Source organism: Grammomys surdaster, unplaced genomic scaffold (assembly GCF_004785775.1).
Source record: "Grammomys surdaster isolate TR1022 unplaced genomic scaffold, NIH_TR_1.0 332313, whole genome shotgun sequence".
Taxonomy (NCBI): Eukaryota; Metazoa; Chordata; class Mammalia; order Rodentia; family Muridae; genus Grammomys; species Grammomys surdaster.
The window spans coordinates 58,748-81,483 of NW_021627570.1; the positions used below are offsets into that span (position 1 = coordinate 58,748).

Below are 22,736 nucleotides of genomic sequence, written 5' to 3' on the forward strand. Positions count from 1 at the left end.
TGCAGTACCTTGATGCACATCCCATGTTCATTGGGTGCGTTGTACTGCTTCTTTCCAGCAATCAGGTAGAAGATGCTGCTTTCTTCCAGGTCAGCCAGCAGCTGCAGGTGTCTGGGTTCCTGCAAAACAGCAGTCAAGTGAACTGTGAGGTCACATTTTCTGGAAAAAAGTCTATAATGCTAAAAGCTCACCTTTTTCCCCAGGTCACATACACAGAACTGAAAGGACAGTATGGAATCTCAACAACAGCATAAGCCACAAATGCCAGCTTTGTGTTACAATAGACTCACTATTGTTTTTATGAACTATACAATTCTTAAAATTTGCTCCAGTAGAGTGAAAGCCATATTTTGCTCATGAATACAGGACAATAATCCAGTACCTATCCTATGGCCAGGTTGGATCTAAGTTCCAAATTATGAAGACCAAGTACACCCCTGCATTGACTGAGTCAGCCAGGAGTATCTATAATCAACCCACAGCAGGGATCCAGGGCTGACCATCCTAGAGGAACAGGAGCTGTTGCCCTGTATGTTTCCATCCAATTTCTGATAGACCAGTACTGTGTGTACAATTATTATATAAATTGATCATTAATTAGTGAACACTAGCATAAAAGAGGTTCAGGGACTTTTAAAAATTAAGCCCAAGGCCACAGCAAGAACACCTAGCACAGGGAGAAGTGGAATGTTCTAGAACTTACTTTTGAAGTCCCCTTGGTGGAGTAATAGAGGCCAGATCTGCGCAGGCACACATACAGCTTCTTCCAGGACTTACGTCCTACCTCCTTCACCTGCAAGAAGCCCTGGATCTCAGGGCAGCTGCTGGAGTTCAGAAAATTCTGTGAAGGAATACATTTTTAAAATTAGGCAATACACACATAGAATAATGAAAGCAGATATCTTATTATATATAGCTGACATTTTCTGAATCAGTAAAATACTCTGGGGAAGGTTAGGCAAAATTTTCTTCCTTCAAACTTCTTAAAATCCCAACAAAACTGGTGTTGTGTAGAACACAGCAATTAGTATTGAAACAGAAAGAAGCAAATGGCTCCCACTATGGTGTAGTAGGAATGCTGCTGCTTTCCTTTTCAGGAATCTGCTCCTTATCTCAACCTTCCAGCAAGTCTATTTCAGCAAGAACCCAGTGTTTGCTTAGTACCTGCAGAAGCTGCGCCTGGCCACCGTTGGATTGTTGGCACCAAGTGACCATCTGATCCGGGAAGAAGTTCTGAGAGAGAGGGAGAAAAAAAGGCACTATAGACACATGTCTGACAATATTAAATTTTCTCCAGGTATGATCATTATCCATTTGTATTTTAGATAACAATCCTTCTCATTCTTTTATCAAAACTTGTACAAAAGAAAACCAAAAGCAAGCCAATAAATAAATAAATAAATAACACAGTGACTGCAGTTCTGCTGAATTACCCAGAACTATTACATTTCTTTCTTTTCAAGAAAACAGTGAAGTGGAACCAGAACCAGAAGTAGACACTGGTTTCCCCGAGCTGACCGTCAGTCTGCTCGGTGACTCAGGAAAAGACCAAAGGCTCAGAAGTCATGAAAGCCCCTTTGCTACTGTGTCACATGACAGGAACCTCCCCACAAATGGAAAAAAAAAATCAAGGTGTTGATGTCAGTATACCAACATATAATCAAGAGAGTATCTGCTAGTTGCTGAATATTTGATTAATTTGTTCCAGTATGACCATCTCTACCCTCTGAGGAAGGACATCTAGTGATGATTGGGTTGTGAGGCCTATTTAACTGAATAGTGACCCAGCTTCTTAAACCCACATACCTATAAGTCTCAGCTCGTCATCTGATAATCAAGTTTTATTCAATCTAAAATTCCAAGATTTCAGGATACTTACCACTGGATTCTTAAAGAACTCGTACTTGGCATAGTTCTTTCTGAATAAGAATTTACTCTCACTTGGCATGGTGCTCTCCACTTGGACCACAATCTCATGGTCCTCCAGGCACCTCTCTGTAGGGAGAAGCATCACATGTGAGATGTGACAGAAACTTCAGGGCAATTTTACAAGGTCAAAGGCTGGGTTTAAGCACTGAGATGAGTCTGTCGGGAGAAAAACTTAATTCGCTGACAATACACTAAAAGAGGCCTTAAAAATTCACTAAAACACAAAGTTTGGGTTAGTACAGGCATGTGTGTATTTCTTTTTCAGTTGGAATTGACACAGCTTTAATGAGAGAGTCACAAATGATTTTGCCCTTATACTACAAAATTTCAACTCTCATTTAAAGGCAAAGGAAAGGCAAAGACAGCAAGTAAAGGGGACTTTCAAGAGGTAGGGCAGGAAGCACCCCAGGGCACACAGGTAGTAAGACCAGGGGACCTGTAGTGAGATGCTACAAGCAATGGGATACACATCATACTCATTGTTTACACCTCGCTAGTCAGCACTGGCCAGGAATGAAGACACCAGCTGGGTTATCCACCTCTTGCCTTCACCAGAGAGATTACATACATCTCTTAGAACACCTTATATAAGGATCTGGAAAGGCTGGCTAGTCCCTTTTCTGAACCTCTGCTTTTACAGGGAGTATGAAGAACTCAGCCTGCTTCCTGCTGATATGAAAAACATGTTCAGAGATCTGTGCCTTTCTGTTGTGGAATGGAGATCAGAGTTCCTTCCACAGAACTCCTGAAAAGCCAGAATGGAGGTGGTAGTGACACAGAAGTAACCACATCAGACAACAGGATAAACTATCGACAAGTCCACCCCAGGCTACATGTGTGACCTGATGCCAGCCAGGCATTCACAGCTTAAGTGAACACGAGCGTTCTCTATTCTGAGTCCCCACCGCCTCTCATGAAGTCAGGGTTGAATATCTAGAAAAATTTCATCTTCAAAGGAAGGGAGACACTTAGGAAAAGCCACTTTAAAGGGTCTCAGAATTGGGAAAAGGAATTTCTGTTCACAAAGAAGAACTGTGGTTACAGGCACTGCTCTATGAGGACTGTTCCCGTTACCAAGAGAAATTCTTGGCCAGTGCACTTTTAGCCTCCATTTTGATACTGAGAGAAGGGAACATCTTGGCAGAAACATTTAAAAGCAGAATCTGTCCCCACTGGCTACAAATCTCATAGGGCATGAAAAGCCATGCCTGATGCAAACCTAGAATAGTTTCCATTTACTTCTATCTGGGAGAATTCTCCCTGGAACACATGAACGATTGTGTTTATACAAGGGTTATATTTCCTTAAGACGTATGCGAACAACCACATACAACTTAAGCATTGACTAAAAACTGATGCATGATTAAAAAAAAAAAAACCGCCAGGCTTAAGTTCATTCATTTTAAACAGGCTTTCTCGTCCAAAAACACATCAGCAAATTCCATCAGGAGCTTTACTCAGAGAAAATATTCTAAACAAACTTAAAACTCAACAACCCAATAACCTGTAGGTGGTTGTTTTACGGAATAAAATATTTTTACCATTTACAAAACAGAGTAAAACAGAGAGGTAGCAGCAGCCCTAGTAAGAATGCAGTAGCTAGCTCTAAATCAAAAAGTGTTGTGCTTTCCAAAGAACCCCGAGGGGGCACAAAGACCCTGTAGGGAGCTTTCTAGCTAGGACCAAGGCTGTGGTCTATATTGCTCTGATCCTTAACAGCAGCTGCCTGAAAGAGGTCCTAGGGAAGCTGCACACATACTGCACGTACACAGGGGAGGGCTTGGTGCCTGGGGAAGGAGGCAGGGGAAACTGGGCCCCACTGTGGTTTCAGGTAACCAGTGACTGCCAAGCTAGCCCATGCAGCCCTGAAGGATCTGCTTTTCCCCCAGCTGGCTATGGACCCCAGAAGGGCCTCACTGTGGCTCCTCAGGCAAACTAGCTGCAGCTTCAACTTCAGGTTCCTTCCCCAGGAAGCTGGGAAACAGAGGAGAAATCCTGCTGAGCCCTTGTTCAGGGCTCTATAGCTGGTGTCCCCAGGCTGCTGTGGAATGCCTCTAGGCAAAGATTTATCACTGACTGTTCCCACACTTGGGAGGCTGAAGAAGCCCCAACATGTAGGGGGCTTGTATGGGGAGTGGTCATCAGGATGATACTTTTATTAGTGAAAAGAACAGAAGGACTGGAGAATCAGTCCCTGGGAAACTGCAAGACACAGAAGATGTTTACTAGTTGCTAGGCATTTTGTGAAAGACGGCACCTCAGACAGAGGTAGACGTCAGCAGAAGGTGACACTGGGGACTGGAAGAACCATGAGCTTCTGGCTCACAGGTTTTCACCTCTGCTTACTCACAGATATAAGGAAGACAGGGCAGAAACACTACTGGGTACTAATTCTCCATCAGTCTACTGGATGACCCGTAACCATAGTAAGTCATTATAGACTTTTCTAGCAAAAAGGGAGCTGGCTCACACAGGCTATCTTTAAAACTGTGTCTACTTTAAGACTTTAACATCTGGTTAAGTTTCCAGTAGATCAGCTGCAAAAATCAGCATAGTAATTGTTTTGAAGACCTTAGTTTGTGGTTACCTATGAACTAAAACTATCAGAATGCTATCTTTATGCTCCTATTTGTCACAGTTTTGGGTCATAATCTGCTTTAGAATTTGCCCAAAAGACTTGTACATTGTACTGCTTCCCTGTGTGTCCTCCTCCCTAAGAAGAAGGCTCAATATAGAATTGCCAAGAGAGCTATTTCCATGGAGACAGTGATTCCCAGGAATGTAGGGCAGGGTGGTTCCACACTGAGCATAGGTGAGGCCCCACACTTTAGGCCAGGACCCAGAAACCCACCCTAGAGCAACATCCATTACAAAGAGTCTCCCACAAGCCTGTGGTTCAGCCCTCAGCAGCAGGGCAGCTGATGCTGAGGAGGGATTTCTGAGAGGAACCGCAGAGTGCCACGTCTCTCTACCAGTAGGACCCTGACAAGAGACTGCTGTGCAACTGGGCAGAAACTGAATTTCCTTTTAAAGGGCTAATTAGCTATGTTTTTTTTGTTTTAATTAAATGATAGGTTGAATCAACAACAACCACCACACACACACACACACACACACACACACACACACACACACACACACTCTTCTCTCCCCCCCCCCCCCCAATAGAGAGGAATGGAAGGCAGAAAGGGAGCTTGTGTTGGGGGTGCTCTCCACGATCTAGCCCAGGTGGTAAGTGTATTTTACTGTCTGCAACAAGAGAGGAACTGGTGTGGAAGAGACATCCAAGGAAAAATGTCTGAGCATATATCCAGTTCTTCTAGATTCTGGCCTTTTGGGGCTCATTAATTACTTTTTTGCCTAATGGGACCCAAATTTTAACCCAAAGATTCCTGTTTCTTTTAAAATAATTTCATTTATTCTTTCTTTTATATTTTCCCCATTTTAATTTGATTTCAAAATAAAATACTATTCATTTTAAAGTACACTAGTGTACTTTTAAAGTGACTGAGAAAAGAACAAAGAAAGGGACGCAGAAATATCACCATCAGAGGGCTGTATATGTACGGGTGTCCTCTTTTTTACTTCCTCAAAATGAGGTACACTTGTTCTAGTTCTTTCCAAAGCCTTACTATCTAGTTTATGCACTGTATGGTGGCTTCACACCCAGGGCTCTCATCAGAAATCCTTGAATTGAGTAGTTTCTTAAGCCATCCCTGTGTGGATTTGTACCAATTGTCTCAGTGCATGCCATTATGCCCACAGACTGTACACCACAAATACTTGTCACAGTGTAGTTCAGTCATTGTGAAGGAATATGGCAGAAGGTAGGTAGTGACAATGGAAAAGGCTCAGGTGTCACATAGGTAGGCAGTAGATGGGAAAGAAGAGTGTGATGGTTAATCTTCATGACAGTATGACTGGGTTTAGAGTCGTTTAAGAACATGCCTTTGGGCACACTGTGTGAAGGGGTTTCCGGACAGTTTGAGCCAGGGGGAGGAGACCCACAGTCTCTGTGGAGAGCTCCCAATCGGAATGTGGGCAGCACTATGGCATAGATTAGGGTCCAGAACTCAAAGGAAGCAGGCGGCCTGGCAGCCATCCCTCTTCATTGTAGATGAAATGTAATTCTGCTGTCACAACCTGTTCTATCCTAGACTCAACCTTCAAACAGTAAGGCCCCTCTCCCACCCCAAAGCCCCCTTCCATAAGCTTTTCTGTCGTAGTAATGGGAAAAGTAACTGAAACAACCCACTAGAGTTCTGTGTGTCTGCAGCCATGCATTACAGGTATCTGCAAGTCCAAAGAGAGGTAGAAAATTGTGACTCAAGCTCACATCACATTATCTCTGCTTAAAGCATTGTATGCTATCTGCTGGAAGAGTGCCAGTCAATTCAATGACTATTCTAAGCCAAGAGGTTACAATCCACTTTACTAACCTTTCAAAAGGGTTATAAGCAGAATTTAAAACTGTGAAATTTGATATCTCTTTTTAAAGACATGGAAGACATGGGAAAATTATAGCTTAATTGAGTGAAAATTCTGTTTTTAAATACCTGCTCATGATTTTGCAGGCTTCAGACTTCATGCAAATAAGATTTTAAGCAAAAGTCTGACAAGTGTCTTTACCTGAGATGAACCAACTGAGCACACACACAAAAGGATCTAGTTTCAAATGTTCTACAGTCTAAAATATGCTCTTGTTATACAGAGAAAATACAAACATGTATGTGCCTGTGCACATGTGCACACACAGCACAGGCATCACCTCACAAAGATGCTACGTAAGCATTATATGTCTATGAGACGCCTCTGTAATATTATCCTGACTCCCTGTTCCTACTGCAAAGGAGTCATGGCTCCCTTCTTCCTATCGTCAGAGTGAGCTACTTACTCTCTGATTTGGGCAGCTGTAATCCAGTGGTTGATGGGCTCTAACACACAGATGGGCAGCAAGCCCCCTCAGGGCTCTCGACATTTAGAGAAGAATCAAGTCAGACAGGACCTATGACCCAGCCTAAGCCTTTGGGAAGTTACTGCTCTGAGAACAAGGAGAAAATCTCAGGAGTATCAGAGGGAGAAAAGTGAAATTTAGGAGGAAGGACAGGGCCGGAAGGAGTGGAGAGCAACTATGGACCACTAGCCAGCGTGGCAGGAAATGATGACACATTTACATTTGGCTGTGGCATACCTATTTGATCACACACTAAAGCCTCCAGATGGTATTCCCATGCTAAGAACCTAGTCCCCTACCTAATCCCAGTTGTGGGTGGTGCTCCACCAGAGTCCAGCTGTTGTCATCCACACAGTGACTTTTGTAAACCAGAAGCTGGCACAGGTCCCTGGCTGTCATGTCGGTTAGAATCTCCACCACTTTGCTCGTCCCATCTTCACTAAAGACCTTGACATCCTGCAACACACAAACGGGACAAATACATATGAAGCAACTCTGCATTTACATGAAAGAAAAACATACAAGATAAAACAAAAGTAAAGACATGAGTGTCTCATCTCAACACATGGACAAGTGGGGTTTTTGGCTCTGCAGATGTAAGTCCAGGGCTATGGGATTATCTTTCCTCTCTTCGGAGGAAGCAGAAAACCTCATAGGCACAGACAGTACATAGCCAAGCCTGCAGTCCAGCTTAGGGAGTAACAGAACTCACCAAAAATACAGGTGGTTCAGCTTGGACAGGTTAGACTTGTCAAACTTAGCAAATGTCTGAGTTGACCCTCCTTCTACCCTAAATTGTGAGAACTCTTTTCTCTTTATCCCCAGAGTAGCTCCTGTTAGATGTACACTCTTCATAGCTCCTGAGGGACAGGAGGAAGCTGAGATAGATGAATTAGGCATATGCTAATATTTAGACTGATGAAAAAGGGCATGGAAGAATTCAGTCATGAAATTGCTTAGCTTTTTTTCCTACAAGACTGAAAATAACCTATAGTTTCCAGGTCCTATTCAAATCTATGAAAACCAAATAGTTCCTAGGGAAAAGGCATAGAAATCTTTGGAGATTTAAAAAAAAAATTCTACCTTCTCTAGTTGATGGGGATGCAGTCTTTAGGAGATGTATTTAAACAAATAAAAACAATAACTATAACAAACCCCAACAACAACAACAACAACAAATCTCTACCAAGGACCTTACCTCAACAGCATGGAAAAAGCAGTCAGAGGGACATGGTGGCATTTTTAATTGTGACTGCCTACTACTTGGTAGATTGTTCCTGGTGTTTCCCTACCTTCCCTGGGAGGCTGGACTCACTGTTTAGCAAAAGTTGAAGTCCTAGGCAGCTTTAGGCTGCCTTCACCTGCCTGCCTGCCATCTTACTCGCCCTCTGAGGTAGGAATCAATCGCTTCAATAGCCTACTCATGGCCTTGCTAGCACTGATATAAATGCCTGTGGGCTCTCTTCTCCCACTTCTCTGCAGGGGGACCTGGGGTTGAGGCTGATGACAATGATGACACCAGCAATGACACAGCATGACTGGCTGCAAAAATCCCTGGGTGGTGAAACCTTAGCAGGCTACTCAGGCTGGGTTCTGACCAACCTTCCACTAATCTTTGCCCTCAACTGCTGCCATCAGTGGCAACTTTAGTGCTGAGTCTGCCATCAGCTGACTGTTGATTGTCCTGATAAACTACCTCTAGTGGCCCAGTTCTCTGTTCCCTTTTCCAGTTCATGTGCTTGGAAGGATGGCTCTATGGAAGGGAGTCAAGCCAGCACTACGGAAGGTACTATGGCCCTGGGGGTAGAACCTATGTCTACTTCATCTTGTAGAAAAGGCCCCTACTGCTGAAGGACAAAGTAGCACGAGGCTGGGGAGAGGAAGGTCATATTCCTCTGGTCTTTGAACTCAAAATTTGGGATAGAGATGTTTCAGGGGTTTTGGGAAGGGCCCTTGTCTATGCAAGGACAAGCTAGGGGAACCCAAAGGGCCTCTCTACTTCTGCCACTCCCTGACTAAGAAAAATCTTAGGGTTTGCTTTCAAACCTTTCACTTTTAAAGAAAAATACCACTCCCTCTTCTGGAATTTATGTCTCAGTGAAAGTTTGCCTGGACCAGCAGAGCAGATGCCTACACACAGCTCATATGACTGACTCCGTCTAGGAACTAACACTTAATTCAAATCAAGAAAATATGTCTGTGGTCTCTAGGCAAGAACATTCTTTCTAAAATGCTTTAACATAAAAGAAACAGAAATTTGGAAAGTATAAGTGCATTTGATATTCTGGTTTGCAGTGTACAGGGCCTCCTAAGTCAGTGAAGCTTTCCACTCCCCTGACTGGTCTCCTAATGCTCTTCCTTTCCTAAGCTCTGAAACATTTATGTGGTTACAGCAAACACTGTCTCCTCCAGGAAAGTTCTGTGGCGGTGAAATATGTGTCTCATGTCTCCCCAAGTCTACTCGCCACTCTTCCTGCCCAGAGCAGCCCTGGCTCCATGCTTCAGCCTCTTTTCAGCCCACTGCATTTTTCTTTAAACTCTTTCTTTTTCCTTCAAATGCTCCACAGCCAACCCCTCCCCCTGATCTATATATAGTCTGGGCAGTACAAACTAACACGTACTCTGTCATAGGTTTATCTCCACTGCTTTGAGATTCCTGCAAAAAGTCCGGTTGGCAGGACAGGGCAGTATGTGATGGGCAAAAAGCTAAGCCTTCGCCCCCCCCTCGGCCCTCGAACCCCAAAGTCTGTGACAGAGAACAGACAGAAAAATACACACCTCCCGTTATAGACTCTAACTGACACACCATTCTTTCTTTGGCTATTTCCCCAAACTCCACAGGGCTTACTGCCCACAAGCCAAACAACCTCCAAGACAGAACTCTGGAAAAACCATTACGCATTCCAGCAGTGTTGATCTGGGTAAATGTTGGAAGCTACAGAAGGGACATTTTTTGTAGCAAATATATAAGGCACAAAGCTAATGCTGTGTGCAGCTCTAACGTCCTTCCACAGAATCTTTTAAAAGAGGGTTCTAGGTGAAGTATTTTGTGCCACACTGTCATCTGTCCCTTTAGCAGACCTCTGAGCTGTGCTGGGCTCATTAAGGAATCAAGTATGAGTTGTATATTTCATAAGTCTGTGCAAGAACCTGGGCCAGCTTCTGGGAGCAGCCTGGGCCTCTTAGGCACATTGAATGCTCTCATTTCTTACCCAGGGTGGATACAGAAGGTTCTCTCAAAAAGAGCAAGGTTCTGGGCACCCAGCAACTCATATATCAGCAGGGTGAGAGCCATAACCCTGGCAGCTATTTTCCATGGGAGAATTGTCCAGGGCATACATGAATCTGTGCAATACAGGAAGGGGGCTGGAAGCTGGAGAGCCACAGCTCCATCCTGACATCTAGGGAGTTGCCTTAGTCTCACTTTCCTTATCTGAACCCTGAAGCACAGTTTTGACAATAAGTGGAACACACAGAGCCTGATGCTCCATGTGTGCAACTTTGGCAATGACAAGAAGTTTTGGCATGACAGTTAGGGCTTATACTAAGCAGCAATTCTAGAATCAGAGGGAGCCACAACTCCCTTCACAAGTTACCCGACCTTTCTGAGCCTCAGCTTCTCCATCTGTGAAGTGGGCATCCGTGCCACTGGATTCACAGTGTCGGTTGGACACTGGTTCTTAGGTTGCCTCTTTGAAAATCTCGCAGTGGTCTTTGTCCACAGACCGGGACGGGTGAGTTTCGACAGCTGAAAGCCTGGAGGGAACTTGGTAGAGAGATGGGGAGGGCTCTAAATACCTGTTCACCAGTACTTCCAATTCTTAGAAAGCAGACCTCAACTGGTTAAGATGCAATGGGAAAGCATCACAAACAAACGAACCAAATTCTTAATGGCTTTAAAAATAAAACAGTAATGTGAAAAAGACTGGGCACAATTACATAAACAGCATAAAACTTTTCCAGGGGGATGGGGGTGTTTTTTTGCTGGATTGGCACACTACACACTCTGCTGTAAGGGCCCTGATGAAGTAATAAAATGTTCCATTGTTCCTAGACTTTCTGTTGTCATTTCTTATACATTCACCATATAGAGGAAGGAACAAAAACCCTTTCTTTGCAGACTTAAAGGAAGGTGTTTAGGAAGAAGTGGTATGAGGCACATCTGCTCCATGGCCCCAAGCTGCAATCTGGGATGCCTGGCTTTTTCTTCATGGACCCCAGCAGGTGAACAGTATGGGGGTCTTTTCAACTTCTCTGCTCCCCGTCTTGGCACAGATTCTTACCACAGCTTCCTGTAATAGACCTTGCTGTTGCTGGCTGGAACCTAAGGAATCTTGTTACTGAATTCAAAAGATCTTCTGACTTTGGCAGTTAAAACTGTGCCAAAGGCTCACCTTATAAAAATAGAAAACAGGACACTTGAAGCTCTGTGCCTCTCTGGCCCCCCTCACCAGCTGTCTGCAGTGCAAAAAGTCCCTAAGTAGACAGCCTGGTCCCTGGGGCTGTATAGGCTGATGCCCCAGCATCAAGAGGGTCCATTCTTCCCAGACATTACACAGTAACTGCAGCAGTGGTGGGCATCTGAAAACAAAAGCTTTTGGACCCTGAGTTGTCTTTATTCATCATCTCTATTTAAATAACTCCTGGATCAAAAGATCTTGCAGGGTCAAGGCTGGATGTAATCAGAGGGCCAGAGGAGCTCTGGGGAGGGCATGCATGGGATACTTGGGAATCCTACAGTAAGCATCTGAGCAGTGACTGTTTTATTCTGAAACTGCAGGACCTACAAGGACAAAGGTATGCTAGTTAAGTGGAGGCAGGCAGAGGAAAGCTAGCCTAAGGCAGGTATTACACGAGCCTCATCAGAAACTTTTCTGGAGGCAGTAGGGCTTTCCCAGTGACAAAGTCCTCTGGTGAGGGTTTGAACCCAGGGCTCTCTTCTCTAGTTGGCCTTTTTTCCTCCACCAACCAGCTGCTCCTCAGCACTTTGAATCCTTGCCTCAGAGGCTCTAAGATTTTTGAGCTGAGATGTTTCAAATACCCACAAATAGAGGAATGGGGGACTGTCTCATGACTTGAAGTTTCAGGATGAATTGGGTGGGCTAAATTAATTTTAGTAAAAAATAATTTAATTTAATTGAGTCTTCTTGAGCTCTGTTTTAAGTTACAGCACTGGCTTGTGTCTAAGAAATGAAGCTGAAGCACAGGATTCAATGTCATGGACATGGTGGCTCTTCAACCATAAGAATATACAACCCTGCTTGACTGTTAACTTCAGTCTACTTTGCAAGTCTATACAATTTCACAGAATCTTACCAACTATACTTTTTAATAAGGTTTACAAATATTTTAAGTCCTTGGAAACCCCTTGCAAATGAGACAGTTTTAACTATCACTAAAAATAGATCTCAAAATTTGAACAGGGCTCTTGGGAGACTTCTCTACAGTGAAAGGGTCTCACCTGCCAAGACTGCCCTGCACTGGTTCTACTTCAACAGACAGGTTTATCTGGATGAATAGATTTTGCTTTACTTATCTGTCTGTTTAACTCATCTGAGATGCATAAACTCTGCTATTTTGACAAAACTGATTTTTATATTTTGGAACCAAGTCATATCAAATAAAACTGAAAGCTACTTAGGAAAAAATCTGTTAGTGAACCAAAGACGAGTCAAAACAAGGCTCCCTTACCTGTGTGGTCCCAGAGATGCCTGGGACAAAGGATAGTACTATAAGCTACATGAGTTTTTTTTATAATTGTGTGCCTGTGATAAAAGTTCAGTTACAGACATGGTACAAAATTAACAGCTCATAATAACAAATAATAACAGCTCAAAACAATTCTGAGGATGTATTGTGGTATAAGTTATTCAAATAAGTCATTGCTCTTAAAAATATTTGATTTACTCGTACTTACCTTCTCAGTTAAAGAAAGTTATTTTACAGCATCTCTGTCATTTCCAAGTAGCCAGGATCACTGTTATTGGGCTTTAAAACTCTTATTAAATAAAACAAGGATTGCTTGAACTCAAGAATCATGATACCAAAACATACAGTCACGTTTGCACATGAACATACCTATACAACAGCAATATGCACACACATATATCCAAATACATATATATGCATAAAAATGATGTATAATGACAAATACATTTTAGCTTTGTATAGAAATGACGTGATTCTCGTATCAAACTGGAAAAATACAGTAAGGAACACAGGGGAAATAAACTCAGCTAATCACCAACAGTTCACAGACTCACATTCTTCTGCACAGATATTTATAAATAGAAACCTTGACAGAATTGTAATCATACTGCACACACACTTTTATGCTGGGCTGTACAGCTTCACATTACATCATAAACACTTCTCCATGTCATCATGCTTCTTTGCTGCTTCAGAGCTTACAGGGCATCAAAAATGAAGAACACTCCCACACTGCCCACTGTGTCCCCCCTCCCCCGCTTTTTGTTCTTATTATAGAATTATTAGGATTGTCTTCAAATATATATCTTAGTTCATATGTTTATTTTCTTAAGATAAGTTGCTTGACATCATGCCTTGCTAAGACATCTCTCCTTTAGGTTTAAACACATCCCCAGGACGTAGTTGGTCAGACATTTTGGGTAAAATGCTTAAGCTGTTGAGGAACAAGCAAATCTGTGGACAAATCCTCCTGTCATCTCCAGATTGTCAGTTTCCCCAGTACCCTGGGTATTTCCCTGGTGCCTGTTTCTCACATCTGCCACACTAGACAGACATGGTGGTGCAGCATGGACTTGCAGCCCACATGTCCTAGACATGTTCATTCCCCAGTGAGTAGGTGGCTCTTAAAAGACCCACATATCATTCCTAAGTGTCGTGTACAAAGCCTTATCTTGCTGGGCTCTTATGGGTTCTTACACTGGGCCTGGCCAGTATCAGTAGCACAGACATAACTGCAGAGGTGACAGGGTGAAGCAAGGGGCGCATATGTCCATGAATGGAAGACAGCACTTTGTAATGCGTAGTATAATTCTAGTACAGCTGCCTTTATTAATAATCTCAGTAAAAGAGAGTGAATTAAAAAAAATCATGTAAAAACTTCAAACTGCTAGACTGAGGCTCTGCCTGAAGTTGTGGTATAATACTTTTATAACCTTGAAATCCCATCAAAGAACTCAGCAATATGCAACTACAAGTAGGATTTAGAACACTGCTTTTCTAAAAAAGAGATATTTTTTATTTATAGTTATCAGACTTATCATAAAACAAACATAAAATGTAATTTAAAATTTTATAAAAATTTAAGATTTGAGTTAGACTGGGTAAAATTTTGCAGGTATTTCAGGTTCTTTTGCAGGGGATGAAGTGAGAAGTGCATTCTAAAACTGAATTCTCCTGGGACTTTTCTATGGTCTAGAAAGCCCTGAAGAGCTCAGGATATTGAGTAGAACATATCCAGGACCTGGTTCAGGGTAGGGGAACTACTAAAGAGATACTGAGACCCCTTTGGGTCAGCAGGTCTGCCACACCAGAATACTGTCCTGTGCCCGCTGTGGAGATGGGACTACATGCTCAAGGCTTTCTGACCTCATCTTCTTTCCTTTCTCTGCTCTTCAAGGTGCCTCCTCCATTCTTGTTACATTTCACCTTCACTCTTTAAACAACTTTATTCCTTTTATTGGGGAACATGTTTAGAGACCAAAAGCAGAGAGAAAGTATCGACTATCTTATTGTTACAGTTTGAACTGAGTGTCTACAAAGGTCCATGTGTCCAGGACTTGGTCCTTAGACTGTTGAAATTTGGAGAGTGGAAGCTTTGGTTGGTTCTTCAGTCACTGTGGGCATACCCGTCAAAGAGATATTGTGGATTGAGTTTTTCCTCTCTGTGTCTCACTTGACAGCAGCACCCCTACCCTAAGGAGGGCCATGTAATCTTGGACCAGACCCTCCATAACTCTGAGTCAAAATAACCTATTTTATCTTTATAGGTTGGTGCCTTGGGTCTATTTTGCTGTAGTGGTGGCAAGCTAACATATTGTTGTTAAAACACTATTTTGTTGTGACTTAATGATCAGAACTCATATTTAAATTCCAGAATTAAATGAAAAACGAAATACTGTCACTTCCCCTTTCAAGTATTTATGATATTGCTGCCACTGATCTGGTTCCTTTCCAGGGCTTGGTGGAGAAAGTGGGGACAGTGTGAACAGAAACACTTCCAGGGATAAAAGTACTGCTCATATAAATGAATCCAAGATGCCAGGACACTATAAAACTGTTAGGAACCTATTGCTTTGATTCAGCACAGAATGTCTGTGGATGAAATTACAAGAAGGAAACTACTTTGAGGTAAGGTGAAAGATAAACAAGTAGTCATTTGCATGTAGTTCTCTAGAAAACCTGAAACATGTAATTATTAACCTTTCCAGATGAGGTCAACATCTGTATTCTCTTTCCTAGAAATGTGGAGACTTGGCATTCATGGCCACGGAAGAATGTTTACTCCACTCCCTCTGCTGAAGATACTCAAAATACCCTTGCCTGCTTCCCTCCAGGGATGCTTTATCATTTTTATCTTTGTTCTGACTCTACTCAGGCTGGATAAGAGAGTGAGGTGAATGTCCGGGAGACATGTACCCAGACATGGGAGAGGGAGGAGGGAAGTGCCATACTGGGCAAAAAGATGCCTCACAGCGCAGGCACAGACGTGAAGACTCGAGCAAGGGCGAGTTTCAGCCAGCAAGGCAGTTTTATACTTAGACTAATGTCTGCTACAAGAGTGAAGAGGCTGAGATTAAGGATCGGTAGTGGAGGTGAACACTTCCAAGTTGTATGGGACACCCTCAGCTAAGACAAAAAGCTTTCAACTTTGTAATTTCATGAGACACCTCTGTTCTAAACCAGGAGGACCATCAGAGGTGCAGAGTGTGGGAAAAACACCCTCTTAGTTGCTCGTAGGTCAAGTGTGACCTACGTTAAATGTTTGTGATTTTAAGTTTCTTCAGTCTGGGGACTATTTGCGTATACACAATGAAGTTATCTGGGGAGGAGACCAAGTCTAACTGTAAAGTTTAGTTTCAAGAGTGGACTAATCCTTAGCCTGAAGGTTCTTTTATATAATAAAACAATAATTTTAATATATTAATAGTTTAATGAAGTAGCAGAAGTGGAGTCTTCCACTTGTGACCTGATGTTGAAATCTGAAGCATTTTAGATTTCACTTTTGGATGAGAGATGCTCAGATGCATCTATGAAGAGCAGATGTTCCCATGCTGTGGGTGTAACAAGTTGCTTTCCCTGCAAAGTGAACTGTGGATTCTAATGCAAACACAGGGAAGAGTGCTGTTTGAGGGCAAGTGAGATGGCAAGCCAAGCCATCACAAAAGGGATACCAGCCTGTTTTCTGATGCTGAGATGGAACACTGACCAAAAACAACTTGGTGGGAAAAGGGCTACTTGACTTATAACTTCCAGGTCCTAGTCTAACACTGTGGAAAGTCAGGCAAGAGCTCAGTGTGGGAACAACAGAAAAATTCACTCAGCCAGCTTTCCTTATACGGCTCAGACTTGTTTGCCTCTGGATGGGGCTGCCCAGGCGTGGGCTGGGCCTTCCACATCAATCATCAGTCAGGACAATCTCTCACAGACATGGCCACAGGCCAATCTGATCTGGGCAATCTCTGAATTGAGCCTCCCTTCAGATGACTCTGGGCTGTGTCAAGTTGACAGCTGAAGCTAACTAGGACAGAAGCTAATCAGGTAAAAAGTTCACTAGCTGGCGACATTCCCATTTTCTAATGAAATTTAAAGCGAACCATCAAGTAAGAATTCGCAAATCAATTTTCCCAGGAAAATGATTTCTGGATTCTAGCAGACTTGGAGGCTTTTTAAAAAAATTACCAATATTCAGAAAATAAGCCCTTCCTCTTGCTGGTCTCTGATTCTGCAGAAGGATCTTATCACATTGGTCCTTGTGCAGGGAAGGCACAGACTCATTCATTCCTGTAGCTAAAGGCTGGTGGTTCTTTCCACAAGATAAAATTTAAAGGCTCATGTTTGCAGTACTCTTTCAAGATAAGAGAGATCTGAGACTGTAGTAATCAGCTAGGCTTCTCAAATTTATAGAATTTATATAAGATATTTATAGTGCAGAGAAACACTAGGCTGGGATTTCACATGAGATTCCTGGGATGATTTCTTGTCTCATTTTTAGCCAAGTACATGGTCGGCTCTAGGTCACGGCTCCCTGCTGAGATTGCATCATTTGTTCAGAGGCTAACAGAGACATGAAGGTACCGGCACGTCTCACGTCGTCCAAGCAAGAGGGATTATGCTCTGGCTCCAGAGGCTGTAATGTTCTAAGCACTTAGCAACACCACCAATCAACTGTGACAGTCGGGGGCAGCCTTCACTTTTATCTTGGGCAATTTAGCATCATATCCAAAGTAGGCTCAGTGGGAACTGTTTCTATGTGAATATTTTTATAATCTGTAATATTTGATACTTAAAATATGTAAAGTTTTTTTTAAAAAAAAACATTCAAAAAGCTCTAGGTTAACTTGAGTTTTCTTTGTTAACTTTTTCAGGTCGTCTAAGACCAAGTAGAAAATGTGAATTCCCAAGAACATGGGAGAAAATGCAAAATTTCCCAAATTATGGAATAAACATGTTTCCCAACCTAGAGCCTAGCACTTGGTAGACAATCCTGTACCACAGAACTATATCCCCAGCCCAAGCTAGTGGTTTTGCCTGGCTGCTTTTGGTAAATTCACATGGGTACTCCTAATGAGATGGTGTATGAATGTTCGGCTTAGAGGTGTTCTGTTACTCAGGATTTGCTGTGGCACCTTGCTTCAACAAAGGACTTACATGTAAATGGTCTCAGATACAAATTCTATTCTTTTGACATTTTAGTTACTGACTGTGCAAAGTGGCCTTGCCCTTCTTGGGCCTTGGCTGAGATTTGAGCAAGTCTCTGGTGGTCTGTTTACTCCACAAGAGAAGAAGACGGTAAAATAAGCACCCACAGTGGCAGCTGTGGCATTAGGTCTTGTATCAAATATAGGAAGCAGCTGCACTGTGCCTACATTTTCCTATGTGCTGAATTAATGTCACAACTGCTCTGAGAGGCTAGAGCCAGTGACACCAGCCTCCTCTGACAGACAGGGAACTGAGGCTTTCTAAGGTGCTGCTGCTCTGAAGGGGCCAACAGCCATCTTAATGCATGAGCCTGGGCTCACCCGCTACACACTGGGCTTGCCTCTTAGTATAGAGGAGACAGGCCACCAGCCAGGGCCACCTGGAGAGATATGAGTAAGAGGTCAGAGGAAAAGGAGATGGGTATGTCAAACAGAGAATTCTATCTTTTGACAACAGATGAGTTGGTATGTCTTATACTGGGCTGTCATGGGATACTGGCATTGTCTCTGTCTCACTCTGCATCCCCATCTCAGATCTATCTCGAGCCTAGAGACTTCTCTAAGCAGCCACAATTTGCCTCAGGCTGCTGTCCCAGAACTCAAATTAAACTTCAGCTAGGTCTAGGTCTCAATCCTTCTGATCTCAAAAGGCACCAGAAAAGATGGCACACCAAGCTGTGGAGGCACTAAGAGCAGAAGGACTAGTGAATACGTGGCTCAGGCTTTCATGTAGATGAGAGCCTACTCTTCAGTCATGGCCAGGGTTAGATTTTCCCACTATATGGAGGTCTCAAGTGGCAGTGCATTCACAGAATGGCAGGTAATGCCTAGGAAGACCCCAGTGGTTTTCAGTAAATGTAGGAGTGGAATCCTGTGTAAGGCCATCAATTCAGTTCCAGAAAATTAATTTTTAAAATTAAGCAAAAAGAAAAGAACTGTTTGGAGTTGAGGCAGTATTTATGCACCATTAATGATGGGGCACAAAATATGAGACTAATTGTGTTTAAATAGCCAATGGAAAAACATGCTCGAAGGAGTCATTATGTGGTCATGGGAAACTCTACTGGTTGAAAGAGAAGTCTGCTATTGCTGAGCTTGTTGTGAATTCAGAAAAGGTCCTGTCTACAGCACTACCTATCATGAATCAGACTTCCAAGTTCCCTTGATCCCCCATATTTCTCAGAAGTTCTGCCCTTGAACAGTACAAGTCAACAATGAGTCTATCTGCTATGTCTGGTGTGTCAGTGCACTCCAGATAGTATCTCAGTTTCCCCTGTCACCACTGAATGTGTTCAAGCATCTGGCTCACCCACTGAGGTAGAAAGGTTGTGCTTAATGACAGGCCCAACTTTGGTTACACCAGCTCTGCCTACAGAGACAGTGTATATGTTCCACAACACTGAACAAGGTCAGGGAAGCTTCTGCTTTCTGCCCCAGATATCCTACTCCATGAAAGTTAAGTGTCCTCATGAAGGAAGTCAGCCAGGTTTGGTTTTCTGCAGCTAAATATATCCTGACAGTGGCTGAGACAACTTGGAAACCCATAAATCCAGTAGCCATGTTAGTATCATTGTCATCTGTAACTGTGCCAGTCCTCAGTGATATGGGGTCCCTCAGACCCTTCCTAATAAAGCTGTCCCACCAGGCTGCTGAGTACACAGCCCCTCAGACAAGCTGTACTCAGGGCAGTATTTGTTGGAAGGTAACAAGCTGGTTTTAGCTTACTCTATGCTATCGGCATAGCCCCTGTATGGGATGACTTTCTTCAGTGGCGTAGCTATTAATAAGTTGCTCATGCTTGGTAAATAACCTTTACCCTCAATAAAACTCAATGGGTCAGAACAAACCCAAAAAGTCTGGTGAGATGGCTCTGCATATCAAAGTACCAGGGTTCTACTCCGAGGAAGTAAGTTTGATCTGTGGATCTACATGAAAGAAGAGAACTGAGTCCTTCAATTTGCCCTTTGATATCTCCACTCACTGTACTGCATGTGTGCCCCTACTAAATAAATAGATGTGATAAAAAAAAATTAACAACCACAAAAATACAAGAAAGTAGGCTAGGGCTTCTAAGGAAGAAGAGACTCAGAAAGAGTGTGATATTGATCAAATTATACATTTTACATACATGAAGTTATCAAAGAGTAAATACAAAATAGAACTAAAAACAGTTACAAAGAACAACAGTCTTCCACAAGTGAGAAACACCCTCCCTGCTCTCACTGGTCCCAGTTGGCTTGAGGAATCTGACGACAAACACGCCAATGCACTGTTCTCATGAAGAGCCAACTCTGATCCCAAGAAAAACACGAGCAGGCAAAATTCCCGGGTTTCCTTATTCTTACAAATTTGGACAATCGGTGGGGAGGAGGCTCATTTTCTTGCCAGCCAAGGCAAGGGCCAGACAGTACTTTTGTGGTCTACTTCAGGACAGGAAACTTGTAAACAACCTCGGGGACAAACCATACACGATCATCAGGATCCTTACTCAAGGCAGAAGGTCACCAGGGAGGTAGACAGCCCAGATGCACTTCAGCATGTGACCCTGTGCGGAAGCCAGGACAGTGCTGGCTCTGAGACAAGGAACACTGACCTCACCTTCTAAGTCTGACAGTGCTGTAATGTGGGCGGCTCGAGAGACACTCAGGGGGAGCAGTGTTCCCAAGCCAGCGAGTATTAGAAAAAAGCCTAGTGCTGGAGAGCCTGGTGCTGTATGCCACTAGACTGCAGAGAATGGGGCTTGCTGGCTCCTCTGTGTTAGAGTACAGCAGAGGTGGGCAAGTAGGAGGAGGAATGGGTCTAGTGGGGAAAAATAGAATCTTCTAAATTGCAAGTGTGAAAGACGCAATTGAGGTGGCAGGAAGCCTGTGAGGACTGTAGGCCTAGAGGCTAAGTCAGACACACTATTTGCTGACACTGGCCTCAGTTTCCTCCACTATAGGAGACAGTGACATCTGTACTGATTTACAGGGCTGACCAAAGCAGTAAGCGAGCACCACAGCAGCCTGTGCGTCACCCAGAGCAGAGCCTCCATGCAAAGTCACTGTCTCTGTTCTAGCCCCTACAGCAGGGTGTGGTATGCTGCTGAGCCCTGGGCCATCTTGTTCCCAGCCCACTGCCCAGGGAGTTTGAGATGACATGATTTCCCTGCCCGTGTTTCTGATAAGCTGTCACTGGGGAGTTTCTCACCTGGGGTCAGTGACTAGTTCTCTACTTCATAGTACCACTTCAAAGGAGAAACAAGTGTTAAAAGGGCAGTTATTATCTCCTGGGCCAAGTGGCCATTCTTTGGCCTTGAGCAGGCTGTATTCGAAGTCAAGACCTCAAGATGGAAGTTCTGATTGTATCCCATACTGAAGAGTAAACACGCACAGGAAGGCCCAGCGGTGTGCCACAGCAGAAGAGCTGGTTGACCTGGTCGCACAATTTCTTTAAAAGAGCTAAAATCATCCTCAAGCATCAAATCATTAATTGAAAAACAACAGTAGCAACAACAACAACAATAAAACACAGTTAAGATTCTTTGAAGCCCAGTGATGCATTCCTAAGTCTGGTGAGAGGCTAAAGACACTTGGATGCCAAGCCCAAGAACCTGAGTTCGATCCTCCAGGACCGGCATGGTGTAAAGAGAGAACTGACTTAAGAAAATTGTCCTTTAATTATATACATGCATCATGGCACACATGCTGCCCCCAGGAATAAATAAATAAATAAATAAATAAATAAATAAGTATATAAATACATAACTAATTCTTTTTGAAAACTATCCTGATACATTCCTAACTTAGTAAATTGAATTTTGGCCAATACATTAAAAGGACTCATGAGAACTTCCTTCTTAGAACTTCCCTCCTTTCTCCACAAAGAAATGCATCACTGTGCTGTAGTCAGGGACCACTTACATGCTTGGCAGGAGGCTGGCTCGGAGGTGGAGGCAAGGAGCTAGGAGCAACCGAAGGAGATCCCCCAGGGGCCCCACCAGTGAGCTCCGGAAACGGGTTGGGGATGGCCGGAAGAGATGAAGTTCTGAGCTGCGGGTCTTCCTCCTGAAGGCGCCTACAAGGGAGGAATCAAAAGCTAGTTTGCCATCTCAGTACACACTTGCTGGTCTATGCCCCAGAGAAGGAAATGCTGGCTTTCTGTGGATGCTGGTACAACCATGTTCATGACAGCATTATTCGTAGTGGCCCAAATTGGGAAGTAGCCTAACTGTCCAACTGTGAATATGTGTGTCTCTGTGATAAAATATCATGTAGCCTTAAAAAGAGAATTATCCAAAAAACATAATAAGGGAAGGGAATTCTGACATATCCTATAAATCCAGTAGCAGAAGGACACATACTGGAAGACTACATTGTGTAGGGCATACAAAATAGTTGAATTCGAAAAGTAGAATGGTAGGGGCAGAGGAGAGAGGCGGGGAGCTACTATTTAGTGAGTACAGTTTCTGTTCTCTAAGACCGAGAGACTGGCCATCAATCCCAAGTGTTCACTTTAAAAAATGGCTACTATACAACATATATTTTGGGCTCAGCATACTGTATACTCTGTTGGCATCTGTTCAATGTGTACCCTGTACATAAAAAGGTTTGATGAATAAAGGCAGCTTTGAGAGAACAGGACTTCCTGAAGTCTTTGAAATGAACACATATCTGATTGTAGGAGGCTTCCTGTTTCTTCACCTGAACTGTGGAAATGATCAATTTATGAGCAAAGTGATTAGGACTATACTGTTTGGAAATCAAAGCTTCATGTATCTATCTTCCTAGAATGTCCTTATTGATTCAGCTTCTCCTGTGTATTCCTTGGCACTTCTTCACGGTCATCTCTCCTTCCTTTTCCCCTTTGAAAAATCCAAAGCTCACTTGTCAGCCCATTAAGCAATGGATGATGAATTGGGTATAATTATGAAAACAGCAGAGAAATCAAGTTCAAAGTCAAAGCTA

General features: G+C 43.2%; 1 protein-coding gene across 1 annotated transcript in view; it reads right to left on the bottom strand.

The window, feature by feature from the left end:
* Positions 1 to 22,736, bottom strand: part of LOC114616489 (growth factor receptor-bound protein 10) — a 104,922-nt gene that overhangs the window by 14,406 nt on the left and 67,780 nt on the right. Inside the window, exons 4-10 of the mRNA XM_028761941.1 lie at positions 21,693 to 21,846; positions 10,485 to 10,649; positions 7,183 to 7,339; positions 1,880 to 1,995; positions 1,165 to 1,233; positions 704 to 841; positions 9 to 119 (exon numbers count right to left, since the gene is read on the bottom strand). Coding sequence (XP_028617774.1) covers positions 9 to 119; positions 704 to 841; positions 1,165 to 1,233; positions 1,880 to 1,995; positions 7,183 to 7,339; positions 10,485 to 10,649; positions 21,693 to 21,846 — 910 coding nt within the window. The remainder of the gene's footprint in view (positions 1 to 8; positions 120 to 703; positions 842 to 1,164; positions 1,234 to 1,879; positions 1,996 to 7,182; positions 7,340 to 10,484; positions 10,650 to 21,692; positions 21,847 to 22,736) is intronic.